Source organism: Pelmatolapia mariae, linkage group LG15 (assembly GCF_036321145.2).
Source record: "Pelmatolapia mariae isolate MD_Pm_ZW linkage group LG15, Pm_UMD_F_2, whole genome shotgun sequence".
In the NCBI taxonomy this organism is placed as follows: domain Eukaryota; kingdom Metazoa; phylum Chordata; class Actinopteri; order Cichliformes; family Cichlidae; genus Pelmatolapia; species Pelmatolapia mariae.
Genome location: NC_086240.1, coordinates 27,586,231 through 27,606,933, shown reverse-complemented (window position 1 = coordinate 27,606,933; position 20,703 = coordinate 27,586,231). Strand labels below are relative to the sequence as shown.

The 20,703-nt window shown below is 48.3% G+C and overlaps 1 protein-coding gene across 2 annotated transcripts in view; it reads right to left on the bottom strand.

Moving 5' to 3' along the window:
- Window positions 1-20,703, bottom strand: part of arid1b (AT-rich interactive domain 1B) — a 34,226-nt gene that overhangs the window by 2,860 nt on the left and 10,663 nt on the right. Inside the window, exons 3-20 of one of the 2 annotated variants that reach the window (XM_063496309.1) lie at window positions 17,890-18,039; window positions 15,867-15,980; window positions 9,959-10,205; window positions 9,792-9,875; window positions 9,447-9,602; window positions 9,032-9,371; window positions 8,527-8,709; window positions 7,928-8,082; window positions 7,740-7,846; window positions 5,733-5,873; window positions 4,828-5,037; window positions 4,438-4,657; window positions 2,798-2,933; window positions 2,262-2,437; window positions 1,809-1,956; window positions 1,250-1,366; window positions 965-1,046; window positions 121-862 (exon numbers count right to left, since the gene is read on the bottom strand). In XM_063496309.1, coding sequence (XP_063352379.1) covers window positions 121-862; window positions 965-1,046; window positions 1,250-1,366; window positions 1,809-1,956; window positions 2,262-2,437; window positions 2,798-2,933; window positions 4,438-4,657; window positions 4,828-5,037; window positions 5,733-5,873; window positions 7,740-7,846; window positions 7,928-8,082; window positions 8,527-8,709; window positions 9,032-9,371; window positions 9,447-9,602; window positions 9,792-9,875; window positions 9,959-10,205; window positions 15,867-15,980; window positions 17,890-18,039 — 3,508 coding nt within the window. The remainder of the gene's footprint in view (window positions 1-120; window positions 863-964; window positions 1,047-1,249; window positions 1,367-1,808; window positions 1,957-2,261; window positions 2,438-2,797; window positions 2,934-4,437; window positions 4,658-4,827; window positions 5,038-5,732; window positions 5,874-7,739; window positions 7,847-7,927; window positions 8,083-8,526; window positions 8,710-9,031; window positions 9,372-9,446; window positions 9,603-9,791; window positions 9,876-9,958; window positions 10,206-15,866; window positions 15,981-17,889; window positions 18,040-20,703) is intronic. The other variant, XM_063496310.1, reaches the window with a different exon arrangement.

Below are 20,703 nucleotides of genomic sequence, written 5' to 3'. Positions count from 1 at the left end.
GCACAGAGTGAGTGTCAGCTGACCCTGGCTGCCTGCCGGCTGAATGAAAAGCCGGCTGAATGAAAACCTGAAGAAGAAACAACTCCCTCTGATGTGTGTGTCTCTGTGTGTGTGCCGCACCTGTGTCCTTAGCGGTCAGCCGTCGCCGTGGTTTCAGTTTTGGGGGCGTGGCCTCCACAGAGCCATGGGGGAAACTGACCTCCCTGTTGATGAGTGGGACGGTCTGAGAGGTCGGCGGTCCCGGCACTGGTGGTTTCTTCATGGAGGGAAGGTAGGGGGCGCTGTTGGGTGACAGCGAGCTCCCCATGGGCCGGGGAAATGTGGAGGGGCTATGAGAGCGGGTCACGTGGTTGGGGATGGTGGGTGTGGCCTGGAAAGAGGCGGGAGGCTGTCTGGAGGGCAGGGGAGGAATGGAGGTGGCGGTGGCGGCTGAAGAGTGGGGGGGGTATGGAGGCTGGCGCTGGCTCGGGTGACCGGGGGCCCACTGGTCGTCCTGTGGGGCCCTGCTCTCCTGGTCATCCCCTCGATAGGCGGGCCCCTGACCCTGCCGGCTGTACGTATAGCCCATATCTGTCCTGGGGTGCCACATGTTGGCCTGCGGCACTTCCCCGGACCCCCCAGACACCGCCGCCGGCCCTGAGCTCATCATGCTGTGCTGCGGGGGGCCTTGGCGGTCTCGGCTGTAAGGATACGGGTACTGGCCCTGGATGGGCCGGCGCTCGGGGCCCATGTAGCCCCCACCTCCTCCCCCATAGACGGGGAACATGTCGGGCTGCTGAGAGCCATACTGCTGCACGCCGAATGCCTCGCCCTCGTGACGCTTCGCTGGCGGGTACATCCCCTCCATTGGACGCTTGTAACCCTGCAGACAAACACCAGAAATGAATCCAGACCTGAAGTACCCCCAGACCCCTCAGTGACGTGATTTATCACACCAATTGGGACTCGTTTAGGAGGCGCTCACCTGCTGCTGAGGGTACAGGGGCTGATGGGAACTGTAGGCCATGCCGTGAGGATACTGCTGCCCATAACCGTCATGGCCGTGCCTGAAGAGCCAACACAGGAAACTTAAATGATCACATAATCATGTTAAACTGTTTAAACTTGGCCGGGTTCAGACTATGATCTGATATTTGGATCAAATCTCCCGTGAACAGACAGTGTCACACAAACAATTGCAAGCCCCTCCTCTCTGATGACATCACATGAAAGCTCTATAATTGAGGGCTGGTTACATCAACGCTCTCACCTCTGGTGGGGGAATCTGTTGGTGGGAAACATGCTGGCCTCGTTTGCAGACGGACCCATGCTGTTCTGGCCTCCGGGGGGCGCCATGCCTCCCTCAGGACCCATCACATGTTCCGGCCTACGGGAAACAAACAGGTGAATTCCTGCAGTAGAGACACTTCAGCTGGTTTCCCGTGTTTAAAGTTGTCACCTAAGACTTTTTTAAGCCTTGTTTGCACTTTGAGATTCTTTCTTCTTCTAAAACATTTTTAATAATTGGTTCATAGAGTTGACAGTGCCATGATGATAAACAGTTACACGGCTAAACTTTTTAATATAAACAAAAAGAAACCAAACTCTGTGTGTACAAACAGCAGACGTGCTGCAGGGCAAAACTGAATCACTCACAGTTATGTGCACTCTTTCATTTATAGATTTTAAATACATTCAGAAAAACTGGACTCCTATGAAACACGAAAGACATTTTTTCAGTCTAACTGGTGGGAATACAGTGGCTGAGTTCAGACAGACTCACATCTGTGTGGGGCTAACGCTTCTTTAAATACTGAGCAGAATCTCACCTGCGCTCATAGCCGGGGCTGTAGGGGTACTGGGGTCTGGGGCCCATCCCTGCCAGCGGTCCAGAGGGTGGCCCACGTGGGTACATGTCCTGCATGGCTCCACCGCTGGGCATCTGACCGGGACCGAAGCCCTCGCCGGGACCCGGACCTGACGGCAGAACCGAAAACCTGCTATGAACCCCAGAAAGACACACTGATCCTGAGCTATGTGTTAAACTATGAACTCTGATGTGAAACGGGCTCGGCCGTGATGTATGATAATGTGATGTAATCTGCAGCAGCTCCTGCAGTCAGACTGAAGTCAGACTGAAAGTTTAAGCTTCAACCACCAGGGGGAAGCAGTGGACTAAATACAGTAGAACTGCACGGATTACTGGTTCTTGAAAACACAAAGTATTATCAGTGTTCCTGGTTCTCAAACAAACACGTCCTCCTCAGTTCTTCCCTCCTCACCCTTCCTCAATCCTCCATAAGGGTCTTTGTTGGCATCATACTGCATCCTCATGGGGTCTCCTGGACCACCTCCCTGCTGGTAGGGAGCACCGCCGGGTCCCAGGCCTCGTTTGCTGTGGAAGGCTGGATCGCTGCCCTCAGAGAATGGGTCCTGCACACTGACTCCTCCCACACTCCTAAACATAAAACACAGACATGAGAGTCACATGAAAGTGTTCGGGTTCACATCATTACCTCCACCCGCAGCATAAAACCTGCAGGTGGATGGCAACAGAGGCAGCTGTAACTGCTAGCGGTCTGCTAGCTTCACCTGAACTGGACCTTCTGGAGCCTTTTTAGTGACATCATGTGACCAATAACATGGCTCCTGTGAGGTTACTGCACTAACAGACTGAGCCTAATTCTGAGGCATCACAGTTTCAGCTGTGCAATCGTGATGTGAACGAAAACCTTTAAATTCCACTCTGTTGTGGCTTCTTCATGTTCTTCATGTGCAGTTTGCTCAGGTGTGTTTAACACTGAAGCTCTGCCCCTACCTGTTTCCAGGCTGGGGGGCCATGTGGCTGTGCGGGGTGGAGGCGGGGGTCGGGGGCTTCAGGTCTCCGGGGGCCTCGGTCAGGGAGCTGCTGCTGGACTGAGGGGTGTTTGGACCCTGCAGGGAGCCCGAGTTCGCTGCAGAGACACAGACCAGAGTGTTACATCATCATGTGACATCACACCGCACACCAGAGCTCAGACACGCCTTCTTCATCAGCTGCTGTCTAATCAACTGGCTGACCTACAAATCACTGAATTTTACATTTTCAAACAGTTTATGGGAACATTTTAGGTTTGTTGGCGTCTTGTAAGACAAAATAAATAAAGTCGACTCAAACCTCATTTTACAAACCAAACATTTGATCGATTTGATAACTGCAGCTTCATATTCCAACCATATCAGATGGTACAGCAGATGCTTCAAAGCTAATTTTTTTTTTTTCCTGGTTGGAAACTGAAGATTTAGACATTTTATTTCCTGTGACATTTCTGAACTTTTGTCCAGCATGAACTCAAATTTTATTCACCTTAGACCACAAAAGATATATCTTGAAAAAAAAAAATAGCTGGAACAACACTCAGCAGCTGATCAGGTTATTTGGCATCGGGTCCGTCACATGACCGGGTATAAAAAAGAGCATCTTAGAGAGGCAGAACTTCACCAACATGCAAAAAGTGCATCCACAGACTGAATGTTGTTCTTCACTGTGAACATCACTTCATCTAAAGAACATGACATCATCATCATACTCAGAGAGTCTGGAGGAATCTCTGTGCGCAGTGATGCGGCCGATAGCTGTGACCTTCACCACTCAGTGATAAATCAGTGCACGGGCTCAGAAACACGCCCAGAAACAGCGTCTGCTAGCAGCTCGGCGTGCTGTCCACACGTCATGTTACAGCTCCATCATGCAGAGAAGAAGCCACATGTGGCCACGATGGAGAAACAGTGCCGTCTCCTCTGCACCACAGCTCATTAAAATGGACCGAGGCAAAGGGGAAATGGATCTGAGGTCAGACTAATGGAGAACATCTGGAGCATCATGAAACCGACAACAGGACGAAGCAGAGCCAGGACTGCTGACATTCCTCTGTGAAAGTCCAGCAGCTGTTCTCCTTAGAACACGGAGCGGTCCTACTTTTACTGCCATCAAATTCAAAATGAATCAGATTTTAACTGCAAAATATTCACTTACTCTAATATCATTTATTTATCATTCTGTGATTTGACAGTTAAATTTAAGATGTTTGAAATGTTTTCAGAGTGCTCTCATCAGTCTACGGTGTTTCTTTGGTGTTGGTGTGTCTGTGAAACCAAATATAAAGAAGGAAACTGAGAGGACAAAAACAAAGAGATAACTCTGCAGTGAAGAGAGAGCGAGACCGGCATCGTGGGAAATTAGGTCAGTATGAGGTCACTGATGTTTACATTCACACTCTCCTCCAGCCTGCCTGACAGCTCGCAGTGTGTGTTACATAATCAGCTGTGTGTGTGTGTGTGTGTGTGTGATCCCTACAGCAGCATCAGTAACACCTCCTTTCTCACAGTCTCACTCTCGTTTCTGATTTTTACACTTTCAGCTGGAAACAGACACAAAGCTGAGTGTGAACCTCTCCGGTGTCAGAAGATCTGTCTTACCCGGGGAGGGCGGCTGGATCTTGGCCTGGAGTGACGGAGGTTTCTTGGCGTCTCCGGCGGGCCCCGCGGCATCAGGCGGTGGCTCCTCACCACGCTCCATCTTGCACTCATAGGCGAACAGGTACTGGATGTACTGCTTCTTCAGCGAGCTGGCTGAGCTGCTGGACGTCCCCACGTTTAGCAGGGATGACAGCTCCCGCCACTTCTTATTCTTATTCACCTGAGAGCCAGAACGGGAACACGGATTCAGAGACAAGCAGATGGCAGGAACGCACCACCAAATTTATTTACCGATCAATCTCCACGACCTAATGAATGAGGCATTAGCTGAACCCTGAAGGAGGAAGAAGAGGAAACAGAGACAGAGACAGAGGATCAGTGCTGCCTCACCATGGCCAGTCCTCCAATGTCGCGGACAGCCAGGTACAGCCTGCAGAGGTCCAGTGGCTTCTTCCCGACGGCGGGCAGGTTTGGGACGGGCGTGCCCCTCTCGTCCATGAAAGAAAGGTATCGGTCCACCCACAGCTTCCTCTCTGGCTCAGAGCCCATCTCGTACAGCCGGGTGATCTTCTCGTTGGTCATGGTGGCCACGCTGGGCTTCTGCAGAGACACAGACAGCACCTTCAGCTTTACATATCACAGAGGTGGAGCCAACATGTCAGAGCTGCAAAGGAACCTCTAAATAAGACCGACACACCCACACCTGTCTACAGGTGACAGTTTCCAGCACGTCAGTCATGAGCGGCACTTTAAAACCACTGAGACAGATCTGTCCACGTTACTAATAAACATCCAGCAGAAACTCTGAATCAGAGTCCAAGAGGTCAACATGGCAGCAGTCGCTGGAGTGGAGGGAGAAGCACCTCAATCCTCAGCTTGTTGCTACGAAAACCTCAGATCTCCAGAAACAGGTCAAAAAACAGGAAGTCCAGATGAGGTGGACGCCTGCATGACTGTGACATCACCTGCAGCCCGTTCAGACGTGAACATTAACCACAGAACGATCTTCTGTGACTTTTAATATAACTACCAACTGCCCCACCCCTCAGGCCTGTTTCTTTTGTTGCTCACATGCTACATTTCATGAAATTAAGCAAATGAACTCAATGAATGATAAAGAAACGGACACAAAATAACATCTGAACCACGCGGATTCACGTCACGCAGTTTGTGTCTGAAAAAAACCGTCTGCAGGTGACGGGATCCGGAGTCAGAGGTTTTTCATCCACGAGCAGCAGGAAGTGTCGATGTAATTAGTGCAAACTGTTGTTGTGTTTGTGCGTTGCGCTGCTTACCGGGCTGCTCGGCGTCCTGAGCCAGGCGGGGCTGCTGATGCCATCGCTGTCCTCGCCGTGACAGGACGACAGGCTGGCCGAGCTGGGGGACATGGGGCAGGGGGTGGGGGGCTGGGACACACACTGTGAGCTGTAGTTGTCCTGTGATACAACACAAACACACACACACACACATATCAGAAGGAGTTGTTTCTTCTTCAGGTTTTCATTCTCACAGCCGGCAGCAGTCTAGGTTGGAGCACCTGCAGTTAGCTGACAGCAGAAACAACATGTCTGCCAACAGCTGGTTAACTGCAGAGAACCAGCCGCTGCTCTCTGGTTAATTACAGCGAACACTGAAGTGTGTGTGTGTGTGTGTGTGTGTGTGTGTCTTTGTTAGAGACGACAGGAAAGGAGTGAAGACACACACTTGTGTGGTTGGTTCTCCTTGGTTTTCGGTGTGTGCTGCTCTGGATGTGAAGCCTTTGCTAAAATAACCACATAGCCTGGTACGGTGGCCCCCGAGGACAAATCAGGGAAACGCGCAAAAAAAGCAGCACGTTTGTAAGCAGAGTTGTTCCGGCGTCTCTTGTCATCATCCTGTACGTTCTCATTTCAGTGAAACGTGACTTTTAGCAGCTCTCTCCACCTGTCAGTGCTCATCAAGCATAAAACCCTTCCTGTATAAAATGTCACTCAACACAGATTCAATAAATGCTCACGCTGATGAAGCCGTCTCCTGTAGGTGGTGACGGTTTACGCCGATCGGGTTTCCTCTCGTTATCGAGGAAACAAGAGCAGACGACTCGCTTCACTTTCCTCGTTTTCTCACATCTATTTTGAGGTTTCTCTGACAGTTGACATAAAAAAACATCACCTAACTTGTGGAGTGTCAAACCGCTTCCGCATGAAGCGCAAACTGGGAAAAATTAGCGGCAGCGGCGTCTAATGAGGAAGCCAAGCTGTTGAGACTCTCCTGCAAACAAAGCAGCCTCCGCTCGTCACCTGAACCTCCTCGCGTAACCCCGACTGCCACAAACAGCTCGGCGGCGGCTGTGATCAAGGCCGACACTTCGCTGTTAGATAACGAGGTGAGGAGAGTCGGAGAGAGCAGTGAGGAGGAGGAGAAACTTTGCAGCTGCTAAGCCGAGTGAGGAAAACAAGAAGAAACAGACAAGAGAAGAGAGAGCGCCGCTCTCCGCCTCGTGTTGGTTATTTTGGGTTTCTGTTACTCTTCCAAACCAGCTGATGAAGCAAAGATGGGTTCAGGTGTAATGAGTGGCATGCTGCTAGGAGTAAACTGATCAGTGCTGTCAGCCATGATGAAGAGAACCGCCCGAGAGGAAGGGTGAAACTTGGGGGAATTGCTCTCCTACCCCCAGCTTCATTCTCACAAACATAAATAGATCCCGTTTGCACGTTAGCGTCAGCTCAGCATCTGCTGCCACACAGCCTTCACCTTCACGGCAGTAAGCCTTAAAGGCCGTCCACACATACAGACCGACAGAGAGGCTCAGAGATGCAGTGAAATAACCATTCTCAAGGTAAACTCTTTAAAGGATACCGCTGACTGTCACGTGACAGGTTGGTAAGTATGTTAGAGTCCACAAGGAGCCAACCATCAGCACTGGGCGGGGCTTAAGGCACTGATGGTTCAGCAGTTCATTGGATCACTTCCTACAGGAACCGCCCACAGACCTGCCGTCCCCGACACGCTCAGACGGGCTCATCACTTTTTACAAATTCTCTGCGGATTATTTCCGTTTTCATCACATCAGTGTAAAAAACAGCAGTTAACTTGCTAGCATCGGACCTGCGACAGGTGCAATTTAATGACATCATCAAATAAACTCACTTTTCCGACTTAAACTGTAGTAAAATCAGAAGAACTTCAGTTACGAAGAGGCTAAGCTGCTCTCACGTTAGACTGGGCACTCGTGCGTCTGTCTGAGCGTGCTCAGAGAAGAAAGCCAGCACCATGGCCAAGCAGCTGCTGTAACTGGTTAGTAAAAAGCCAAAGAGAGAAACCTTGGGTTTGGGCTCTCCTGCAGGACCAACACCCTCTTTGCTCAGCTCCACCCTTTGCTTGGCATCTGCGTGAGGACCCATCCCTTCAGCTGGCATCATCACGGGGCCTGAAAGACCAAGACATCAGAATTCATAACCTCCGCAACGTCCAACCAGTCTCTGACAGGTGCTCAGGTCTGCGTTCCTACCTGATGGTGGGGCACTGTAGGGGGGTCCCTGTGGCGTCATCCTCCCAGAGTTACTCCCTGGCTGTTGACTGTAAGGACCTCCAGGACCTGCGTGGCCTCCTGGACCTCCAGGGCCCATTGCACCCAGCGGTGTCATGCCCGGGTAGCTGCCCTGCCTGGAGAGGAAAAAGGATAAATGACCATTACAAATGCGTGGAACAGGCTGGGACTGTGTTGTTAGAGGAGCCAAAGAAGCAGAGAAGCAGAGCTGAGGGCTTAGCAGGTCAGAGCACTGACCCCAAGCAGGTTTCCATCCAGCACAAATATTAATCCAGTGTCCAGTTTAAAACTGCTGTTTTTATATTAGAAATTTGCTTGGTGGGATAAATAGCAGGTGGCGCTGGTACCATTTAAGCATTGTAGAAGAAGAACACGATGATGTTTTTAAGAGAGCTTGAAACAAAGTTGAAACACGTTGTGACTGTTAGCTTCAGCTGTGGGTATAAAACAGCAACAGCAGCAGCAGCCAGCAGAACCACAGAAGAAGTAGTTAGTAAAACGTGCCATTAACCCTCTGTGAGCTATAGCAGACCCTCACAGCTGTCTGCTAACAAACCTACCCATAATGCTCAGAGGGGGCCTGCACAGCAGGCTGCTGGGGCTGAGCACTGGCACTGAGCTGCTGGGAGTGGTGCTGATGAGGGTGGGTAAGAGGGTGGGAGGGGTGGAGGGTGGGAGAGAGGGCAGGTCGACCGGTGTGCCAGGATGGGCTGTGGTAGATGGGTGAGCGAGCGAAGGGAGGTCTGGAAAAATGGAAGGAGGATGGAGGGAGAGAAGGAACAAACTTTCATCAGTCTGAGCCCAAAAATCAAAAACAAGCTTCATCACAGTTCAGTCGGCTCCACAGGAGCGACGGCTTCGTCCTCTGGGAGTTTTCCACGGACACACTGGGAGGTTTGAGCAGATTTAAACTGACTCCTAGTTTTTAACCCCTCAATAAGAAAAGTTAGGATGAATTAAGAACTAACAGCATCATTTCACAGATTTATATTTAAAAGCTGCTGATGATTGTGAGGACCAGGCCACCTCACCGACCTGTAGCTAAAGCTCGGTGGGTCGACTCACCTGCTCTGATTGGCTGCTGTAGACGGTGCTGATGATGAGTTGGCACCGGGTCCGGTGGTGGGGACAACCTCAGGTGGCTTACAGCTGGTGTTGGGTCCCGGGGGCCCCATGCCCTGCCCGGTGGCCTGCGGCATGCTAGGTGAGGTGGGGGCCAATGTGCCTCCTCCTGCAGGGTAAGGCCGCCCACCCACACCGGGCCCGGGGCCAGGACCACGGCCCGCTGGGGTGGACGGGCCCTGGCCGTGCATGGGACTGCTGGCGTTCAAGCCCAGGCTGTTGGCCAGGCTGGAGCCCGTGCCCGGGCCCGGCCCGCCATAATGCGGGGGCCGCGGGTAGTTACCTGAGTAGGACCAGACAAGTTATCAGAGATGCAGTGAGAGGTTAGAAAACAAAGTGTTTTTGTGATTTAACCTACCTGGAGGGCCGTACTGCCCATAGGAGTGGCCGGCCTGCTGGTAGGAGCTGTGGTGCATCGGCCCCCCCGGCCCTGGGTGAGGGGTCATGGACGAAGAGGACTGCTGGGGCCCAAACTGAGACCCAGAGGTGCTGCGCTGCATGGTGGATGGGAAACCTGGAGATGAAGATAAAGGTGGTGGGGGGAAGTGACAGGGTTAGCCTAGCAGTAGTTTAGTTAACATGACAGACTGTAAAAACTCAGAAACCATGAACCTTAAACCTCGTTTAACCTCAGACGCTCACATACAAAGATTTAAAATGATTGGTTAATCTACAATAACTCAGTTGTACTGGTGACTTGTACCTCTGTCCTGAGTCATGGCAGACTGGGAGGAATGGGGACCAACATCTGGACCAGGACCTGAGACCTGAGGGGGCATCTGAGAGCCTGAAACAAACAGAGTTGTTACTCCACAGGAACATCAAACGCATCACAGGACCTTGTGATAACACTCATAACTGTGCTCCCACCTGGTCCGCTGGTGGCGGGGGAAAGAGGTCCGGATCGCGATTGGCTGCCAGAGGCAGCGGGGGACGGGGAGGGGGAGGGAGAGGGTCCGGTGCGAGGTGGCGGAGGGAGGCGAGGGGAGACGTGCGGGGAGAATGGAGAACGGGCTGGAGTCCCTTGGTCGCCCTGAGCGCTGCCGGAGCCCGATCCCCCCGAACTCACCACCGCCTCTGTGCCAGTGGGCAAATCATCGATGGAGCCGGAGAGGTCCTGAAAGACAGCACGGAGCAGCAGATGATAAAACACGTGTTGGACATTTTTCACACTTGTTCACCTGTTTGCATCAACGCGAGTGACGTCTAAGGACAGAAAACGGCCGAGTGCTTTAAACTGAAGACACGACCTCAGCTGACTTCTGTGATTTATGATCATAGTTTAGTCTTTTCCGACAAAACCTGCCACACAGTAAACTGACAGAAACTCATAAGTACCTGCACTGAGTGAACCAACCACGACTAGCAGCTGTTCTGATGCACGTTGGACTTTAGGTTTCTGTTTTATTTCTTACTCATCTTCTGGTAAATCATTACAGCTGCTGCTGCTCGGTAAATTACATCAGTAACACCCTCACAGGAGGATCATTGACCGCTCTTTGGCACCGGCTCGTAAACGCCTCCTTCAGCAGACGCCATAATAAGGCAAGGAGGTGGAAATGTCCCAGCTGTAGCACATTAACCCCAAAGCAGCACAGCTGAGTGGAAACTGCTCTGAGTCTGCAGCTTCTGAAGGAGCGAACGTCACGGCAAACCTCGAACAGAGAGGTCACCATGGACCTTGGTGCAGAGAAAATGGATTTCTAGCTGCACTTCATCTGTTTTTGATTAACAAGAGCTGACTGTAAGTCATGTACAGAGGTGGAAAAAACCTGAATATTCACTCGTTAGTGTACAAAATTGCAAAAACTACAAGGAGGAGCTACTCGCCAAGAATTCAAGTTTTCCTGTTTGGCTGACTAAAAAGAGGAAAAATCAAAAAGGCTGAACATGAACCTACAGCCAAACACAGCCCTGAGGAAAGATTCAAATGGCTGCATCTGTGAGTCTGATTGGTTCAGAGCGATGTAACGGCTGTCATCTGTAAAAACCAGGGTTCATGTGCACACCAACGAAGGAACGTTACACCCCAGTTGTTCACATCTGTTTCCACATCAGAGTACGATCCAGGCTGAGCCCACAATTGGTTTGCTGCAGACCTGGTGGATGCTAGGTGGTTAGCATTCACGCTCACTATTGTGCAAAAACTTGATTTCCAAAACTGGAAAGGAAAACCCTCCACCAGGGCCAATTCCTCTGTTTTAGTTTGTTTTAGTTTTTTACTCGTTAGTGAAGTAGTTGAGGTCAGGAAACCTGCCGAGTCTCCTCATTTCAGTCCACCGAAAGAGTCACTTGGGGCTCAGCGGACAGGCGCAGAGTGGTGAGCGTGGTTAAACTTAAATGTTGGAGGTCGAGATGTCACACTCAAATTTACGGGGAAGTTGGGACCACAGGGATACCGCCGTCAGGCCACAGTTTAGTCTTTTTATACAGATTTCAGTGCTGAGGTGAAGCACATCCAGTAACCATTTCTCAGTAAACGACTCAAATCCTCCATCGTGTAGTTTTCACGTAGTTACAGCCTTTTATGTGAAACAGACGCACAATAAAAACCATCAAACCACAATCTTTTTAAGGTATTCGCCGGCAGGCCAGAAGCAAACAGAGAGCTTTAAGATTCACACAAATAACACAACAGTGAGATTCATTTGGAGTAGTGGATGTGTGTGTGTTTGGGTCATTAACACTGGACACCCTCACCTGAGAAAGCCCCTTTGGATGTGTCCCAAAGCCAGCTGGGCTCTCTGGATAGTCATAGCACAGCTATTTTAAGGTTTTTCCTCTTATAAGGATTTATTATCAGTCCCAGTCTTTTATTACAAACTTTTGCTGCCATCAGCACGAATCATGCCAGCTAAAAGCAGGTGAACTGTGTTGTCTTAAATGCAATCTGGCCTCACAGCTCTGCTGTTTTCAGACTTTCATTAAGTTTTTCTTAAAACGTGAAGGCTACGCCAACTCCTCCACTGTCTGTGCTCCACATCTCCACAGTTTCAAATTCAGCCTGGCTGTTTTTGTTTGTTCTTGGAGGAAAAATGTCAGTTCTTTGTGGAAAATGTAATTTATCAGGAGAGGCCGAGTCCGTAGAGTAAACAGAGGACTGGACTTTAAAGCAGAAACACATCAGTAACAGAAATAAAAGCAGAGCACCGAGCGGCTGAGAGAAAGAACAGGGAGGAGCAGGCGGAGGTGAAGGAGCCGCCGCGGAGCGACGTGCTGCAGGTCGGTGATTTATGGCCGTAATTACCGTTTCATTAAAGCCTCGCAGGCTCTGATTGGATGAAGAGAATTTTCCGACCTCATCGCTCATTCGGAGTTTTCCTGCAGAGAGAACAACACGCTTCTCCTTTGTTTCTCCAACAGGACCGAGCCTTCTTCCTCCTCCTCCTCTAACAGACAGCACCTCCCTGAAACAGGTTCTCCATTAAACAGCGATGAACACCGCCGGCGTCATGTGATCACACACCAGAACAGAAAGAGTCAAACATGGAAACGTGCAGAGGTGCGCTCCAATCATCTGATTGATCTACAGTGATCAATTTTAGAGCAGCTCAGGTTTCATTTTTAAATCTAAGTACTTATTGATGATTATAAGTTATGTTTTTATTGTTGATAATAAATCGGATTAAGACCCAGTCCTACTCAAAAGTTTAAACATTTTAAAACAGAAAGGGACCAGTTCATGAGTCTGAACGGCAAAAAAGATTAAAAACTGTGAAGCTATATGGCAGAAACAAATCTGTAGACGTGGACCCGTCTCTTCTTCTCTGTCAGTGTTTCTGTCACGTATGCCTTTCCGAGAATTAGGGCGGCGTGTCCTTGTTCGCTGCTAGGTCAAACCCATTTACAGGCGTCAAGCGTTCTTTTCTTCATTTCAGACTGAGCAGACACGGAAAAATGAGCAACCGTCAGCAAAAAACAAACACATTTTGGATTTCTGTCTCTGAAACATTGGGACTGAACATCGCCGACTCTGAACTGAAGTCAACTTATTAAAGAGTCTGCGAGGCCTTCGGGTGCAGCTGATTTCTGCTGATTTTCTCCTCCTGCAACAGAGCCCTCATCTTTCCACCAGCAGTCGCCATGGCAACTGCATCAGCACCACGACTTCAAAAGGAGGAAAACAGAGAGAGAGGGGTGATGAGGCACAGCAACAGAGACAGAGAGGAGAAGGAGAGAGAAGGAAGGGGAGGAAGACAAGCGAACGTGAAGGAAAGAGGCGAAGGCAGAGATGAAGATGATGGAGATGGGTGGAGAGGTTGAAGCAGAGCTGCAACTGAAGGTGGTGAAATTAACAGACTGAAATCATCGAGTGGGATGAAGGTGTGACGTGAACTGAAAGTCACACATTGGTGTTCCTCAAGGCTCCATTCTGGCCTCACTGATGTTTCATAATGAGTTTAATTAAAGACGATGAGCCGTGCCGTTGTTCTAGATTCTCTCATGGTGACGTCTGTGCGAGAGAAATTTGAGCGCCAACTTTTTATTATTATAATATGATTCGATGGATTTATAATCTGGGTTTTAAGTTCCCATGACCACTGAGATCTCTCTGTTTATACTGCAGACAGAGGTGGTGATGATGGTTAAATTGAAAACCTTTAATACACCTGGGCACTGTGAGAAGGTGACAACCCTAAACCCTCACAAACAGGTGAAATCGTTTCTTTCATTTGGGTAAAGTTTGTCCAACGGTGAGATCACACGTCTCTGTACAAACAGGAGAAACACGCAGAGCCAACAACTACAGCGACCAAAAAGTTTAGAAATATAAATGAAAATGAGCCCTGGCTGTCACGCCATCCTCTTCAAACGCTTAGATATGTGTTTCTGCTTCATACACTTTTATTATTTTATGGTCTCTGCTGTTTTTTTAATCATCATCTTCCTGATTTTCTATGGTGTGTATTCTTGATTCTAATCTTCTTGCTTCTGCGTCCACTGGTTTTGCAGTTAACCTCTGTAGTAACTCAGGATTCAGCCTGAAGTGAAATGTGGTGAATAAAATCAGTCTGAACTGACTCGTGCTCATCCAGCAGCAGACGTGCTGGCTTGCTAATGGGCCGAGTCTTTTCGGGGTTAAACCTATTTTAAATGTAAATGGTGGTTCCCTGCGAGAGCCGTCGCAGGTCGCCATCATTATTTCAGTCGTGTGTCTCTGAGTGGTGCAGCGACACAGGCCGAGGCGGCGGGGGGGCTCAGGCGCTCAGAGCGTGAAACCTGCGAGCTTCAACTCGGAGAAAAGAGGACGGCGTCATTATCGACAACAAGGCCGGCCTGCGGACAGTGGGGGGGCATGAAACGCGTTCAATATGTCACGCAGGCTGAATCACGAGCTATGAGCCTGACAACAAACAGCTCTTATTCTGCTAAAACCGAGCCTGCGGGATCAGAACAGGACAGGAAGTCAGGACTGAAGAAAGCCGACCCACCAGGAGGAAAACTGTCTGACCTCGGCCTCCAAACCTCATGAATAGAACTTTAATTTTCCACAGATCAACAGAACACAGCCTTAGAACTGCATTCAAACTAAACATTTATTATTATCATTAATATTTATTTTATTACAATAATAATATTTTATATATAAAACCCAAATCTGAAAAATCTGACACGCTGTACACTACACTACATTACACTACACACAACATTTTGGAATCAGGGTTGTTTAGTCTGATGTAGGGCTGTCACCATATCCGATCATCACTACTCGATTATTATAGCCAAAATCATTAACATTAGTTAATTATTAGTTAACTGAACACAGAGTCTGTGTGTAGTGAGGCACAGATGGTTCATCAGTTTTTTAAGAAGTGGTGCAGACAGATTGAGAAACTGCCCGTCCATACAGGAACGTGCCTTTTTGATAGAAAACTCCTCAGGTTGGGTTTGGTTTATTCTGCAGCAGGAGTTCGAGGAAGCTTTAACATAAAAACTAAACGGCTTTTTAGGCTGAATCCTGCTGTCCTTCAGATCCGCCATCAGTCAAAGACCAGGACAAGAACTCTGTGGTGTAGATGTGGTACTGACTGAGGATCAGTGTGTCAGCCCCACAGGATAAATTTCAGGTGTGTTGGGCCATAAAAAAAAATGGCTGTAACCCACATCAGGCCCACCTCATTACTCCTGGACCAAATCTTGCCCACTCAGTATTCAGCGGTGCTGTGAGTGAGTCATAAACAGCTCACATAGACCTGGATGAGTCTGATTTATGACCCAGGGTGACCACGACTATCACTCTACTCTTTGAACTCTGGCATGGTTTGACCAAACAGTGATGGGAACTATTCAGAGCATCCGTAATAATACTGGTATTAATTTTTACTGCTATTATTAAAGTATCATATTATGATATTAATGACATAGTGACATCATATTGTTATGTTGCCTATTGCAGCAAGAAGTAGGAGATGCTAGCAGCTAGTAATGAGTGACCCACCGAGCACCGCTGGAGCGCTGGACTATTACAGTTACTGATCCACTCTTTGACCCAGAGACAGCTGCTCACTGGGACAGAAGGATGGAAAATGTCCTTGTTTCATTCGACTGTGAGCTGCACTCACCAACATTCTGCTTTTTCCAATATTATCTGAAATATTATCACAACCCTCTGTGGAATATTGTGATAATATTCTGAGGTTATATCGTCCATTGCTAATGGAAACTCTGGCTTGTTGTTGGTTTGTGTGATGAACTTTGTGCATGTGTGTGTGTGTGTGTGTAGGGTTGGGGGTCTTTGTGCCTGACCAGCAGAGAGCAGCTGTGTGTTCGGACTCACTGGCAGACTGGACGGCCTCTCCTGTTGACTCAGACTCATCTCCTCATGGTTTGGTTTCCCAGGAGTCATAGCGGCAGACTGGCCCCGGCCCCCGTAAGCCTCCTGCGGCACCTCCTGCAGGGTGACAGACAGACAAAGCATTTAAATCTTTCAGGAACAAACAGCAAACCCCCCCCCCCCCCCAAAAAAAAAACAAAGGCGCTGAAAGTTAGCTGTGTTTCTGGCAGCTGAATTTTAGTTTTGTCTTCTTTGTACAGCTCAGGTCTTTCTGTGTGGAGCCTGCAGGTTTCCTCTGTGTGCTCTGTTGGGTTGAGGGTGACTTTAGATTTGGCCTCAGGTGTGAGGCAGATGAAGTACATGGAATACTGTTTTCTATCTAAATCCTGTCTGAAGCCCCATCGGTGGCATTTTTGTGTTGATCGTGCGGTTGAAGTATCGTATTGGCCGGGACATTACGTCTTCCTCAGTGCATAAAAGTGGTTGTTCTTCACATTTGCTGATTTTGTTTAGTTGGATTTTTCATTATAGATTTGTTGCATAGGCCTAGTTAAGTGGTAAACATGGACACTGGCCACAGTAATATGTTGGTTTCCTAAAAGACCCAATCGCACCAATTTGTCTCAGTTTACAATTGCTCATTTGGTTTGATTGAGCTGTAGTCGTCTCTACGTGAAGTCTGGATAAAGGTTAGCACCCAGTTTTCTTCTGTTCTCCTTTTTTAACTTATAATTAATAAATGGACTTGGTGAAAACCCGAGCTGAGCGGGTCTCCCTTCTCTGACGTGTCCTGAATGAGCCAGACACAAAAATCCATTCAGAAAAAATGAAAGACATCCCACAATGCACTCGTAGCAGACCTCAGAGAAGTCCTGGACATCTCTCGGCTGCAGGTGGAGCTGTGGTAGCTGCTGGGAGTCTCAAAGCGCGGCTCCTGCTGCCTGCTGCAGGTCAGAGTCTCAGCTGCCGTCTTGAGGAAGATGAAGATGATAAAACAGCAGCTGGAGGTTGGGGTTTCCCCATTGCCTGCAGCCAACTCCTTTTAAACACCATGAACGTCTGACATTGTTGAAGTGATCAGATAAAAAACAGACTCAAGGAGATGCTCTCTCTCTCTCTGTTTCATGTCTTTACAAAAACTTGTGTAACACGATCCTCTGAAGACAAAGACAGCCGTGTTTGTGAAGAAAGACCAAATGAAGTAACACTTTAGGACAGAAACAGGACAGAAAGGATCGTCATTATCAGCAAATACAAACTAAATACTAAAGTTAATCTGGTCTTTTCAGTGAACTGAAGCTCAGCTCGATGCTTCCTTCATGGGAAAATTTCACAATAGAATCTGATGAGGATTTACCTCGTCGCTGTTTAATCCCACCCAGCTATGGGCAGACCCCAGTGGACAGATCAGGTCTCTGGAATGGCGTGCTAAAGTCTCACTAACGTGCTATCCCGTGGCCTGGAGAATGGCAGGAAACGGATGGATGGAATTTCTTTCTATTAAATTTATCTATTACTTCTAATGTCTGTGCTCTTTTTGTTTTTTTCCTGTTTAATTCTAGTTTGGATACTGTTTTTTGACTTCTGTAGAACACTTCATGTCTTTTTTAAGTGCTACAGAGACAAAAGTAAGTGGAGCTTGCTAGCTGAAGGCGTTTCAGGAGCCATTCTGAGATGTTTTGAACTTGGAGAGTCTGGCAGCTTAAAGCTCTCTGGAGGCCTCGAGCCATTTCCCCTCAGAAACATCCACACAGAAGACAGCCACACATCCACAGCAGCATCACAACTTCTTTTATATTTGACAGCATTATCATACAACTTTTCGTTTTCTTATCTTCTGATTTCTGGTTATATGTTGAAGCCTCTTCTTTCTTATTTTTCACAATAAGAACCATCAAGAGGTTCATTCCCTTCCCTTTACTCCTGTAAAAGGCTCTTATTGTGAAAAGATGTGCAGGAATTTGAGTGAATTAACAGTGAAATCAGAAAGACAAAACAAAGTTTAGGTTTGTAATCCCAGTCCTACCTGCTGTGGCAGTGGGCGGGGCTGCATGTATGGTGGCTGACTGGGGGCGGCAGGTTGCTGCTGTGGCGGGCTGAAGTACGGCGGCTGGCCCGGCTGGCAGTAACCGCTCATGTTCTGCTGTTGCTGCTGCTGGCTGTACTGAGAGCCCATCTGAGAACAGACCGCAGACATCAGAGACACAAGGCCAATCGATACTACCTTGTTAACACCACAAACACGAGGTTAAAGCTTTGAAACGGCCGATAGATTTCCACAGACTAAACAGACAGAAAGACTCCAGGTCAGAAACATGAAGAGTGCAAAGAAATAAAACAAACTCAAATTTACAATTTGTATTCTTTAGCAACAAATCACGCCTTTCCTTTGTACTGTTACAGTAAGCATCAGCACTGCTTTAAATTTGAATGACTCTTTATTTTGTGAAAAATCATCACCTGCATTAAAGCATGAAACAGTGACGCAGTGTGCAGTATGGATGTCGACATTTTCCTTCTATTTTATTGAACAAAAGGACCAGAGCGGACAGTAAAGTGGGAACTGCATCCAGGACAGAAACATCAGCATTATGCTACGCAGTGTATGCAGAACACAGTCCAGCAGCCAGAGCCCAAACTCATCGGGTAACACGCCAATGAGCAGTCAGGCTGCGTTTCTACCTGGTCATGTTTCTAAAGTAGAATCACCGTGGTGACTGCTTCGATCACACAGTGATTTTACTAACTCTGGAAAAATAAAAAATCTGCAACCGGTTGGTGACTGATTGGTAAATATTGCAGAACTGCTGCTAGTTGACATTAGCTGCTAACAGGTATACAGCACTGCACTTGTGACTGCTGCAGTTACCTACAGTTTATATGGAAAAGGCCGATTTGTTGTGTTTCTAGTTTGCGTTTCAGTGTTTCGTCGTGTTTAGTGAGTGTTTGCAGACAAGCCAGTGTCTTCTTACAAGCTCTGAGCGACCAAAGCAATCATCAGGACGTTTTTAGCACAGCACCGTCTGTGTGAGCAGCTTAACCCGGCAACAGCCAGCAACCACCTGGGGAGTACACATTTTTCCCTAGCAACCGGAGGTTGCCAAGAGGTTGCTGAACAGTCTTAGTTACTTCATATGAAGTTAAAATACAAAATTTAAAACACATGACGCTGTGTTACTATAGATGCAGCTGCTCAGCTGTACAGAAGTTATGAAACGCATATACATATTAATTAATCATAATTATAATAATAATATAAAATATGTTTCTGCATAATCAGTACTTATATTATAGAAGCAGGACTGAGACTCAGACTTCAGCACAGAGTCTGAACACTTCCTTCAGCGGCTCTTCCTCACAGACGCTCTCAGTTTAACTCTTGTGCAGCCTCCTCAAGACGCCCCCAGCCTTCAATGCTTTAGCTAAAGAGTCAATTAAAAGCCAAACAAAAGCAGCTCTGTTCCTCTGATGATAATAATAATCTGTCCTGCTCTACAGTGAAGCCGCTCAGGAATCACACACCGCCCTTTTCCTGGAAAGCGACCTCTAAATTTAATTTCCTGAATATCTCAGACTTCCTCTGTGGATCAGATCTGTTCTCATACTGGAGGAAGCTTCCTCCAGTCAGACTTCTGACCCCTGACCTCGTGTTTTGCAGCGTCACAGGAGAACCACATGATGACCGTCAGTATGAGCCACATTTCCGATCTTTAACACATTCCTCCTCTTAGACCCGATCTGTCTGCTTCCAGATACGCAGAGTGAAGAAGAGGAGGAGGCAGATGAAAAGACATAAATTCACTGATTCAAACTGATCATCTTAATGCCAAACCAACTTCGTACTCCTCCTCATTAACATTCATACCACCTTAAAAACCTGCTTTAAAATCAGATGTGTTGAAACTCATCCACACAGCTTCTCTCTCAGATCGTTATCTGGCTCAACGCAGATGCCGCAAAATGCAATACGATGCAACCTCGGTGCAACCCGAGAGAGCTGCAGCTGCGGGATTAACCGCCCTGCTCGAGAGCACTAAAGTGGGACAGAAAGCCGGCAATGTCTGCATAAATATCAGGAAGACTCAGACAGATTTCAGGCTGCACGTGGACTCTGAAAGCCTGGACGGGACTTTAAGCGACCTCACCTCCAGCACATTGCTTGATCGAGAGCATTTCCTCACCAGCATGTCCGTCAATACTGCAGCTTCACTGAAACAGAGATTACAGTCGGAAGTCTGAGTTCATGCTCTAACAGTAACTCGGTAACCTCCTGAAACCAGGTTGAGTCTGCGGCGCTCAGACAGGGGAGCCAAGGGTCGAATTTCGTGTGGAATCAGAGAGTTAATAAAGAATAGTCCCAGGGCATTTGGGCATTGCGCTCCCATGAAACTCATTACTCTCTCTCTCTGCGTCGGTGGCGTCCTTAATCAGACACGACAGCGGCGACACAAACTCCCTCAGGCTTAAACCATCTGCAACGATGCAATAATGACGCCGTCCAGCCTGAGAGTCGGCGGGAGAAACACCTGCAGGTGGTTCACCTACAGCCTGAAAGGACCGCCCTCCTCACAGCTCTGAAATCAATCAGGTTCTTAGAGCTTCTAACAGAAAGGTGAGACGAAGCCTGAACAGAAAAAAAAAATTCACTGACTGAAGCTGAACATCTATCTTATAAGGAAGAGAAACCCAACTCGAGAACACAACAGCCTGACGACAGCGCAGAGGCCGAACCACAAGATGTTTCAACCTTCTCCACCTGCTGGAAGACTCAAACCAGCACAAACAGGTGCAGACTTCCAACAGCTGAACCACGGAGGACAATTTCAGACTCTTACTGTCC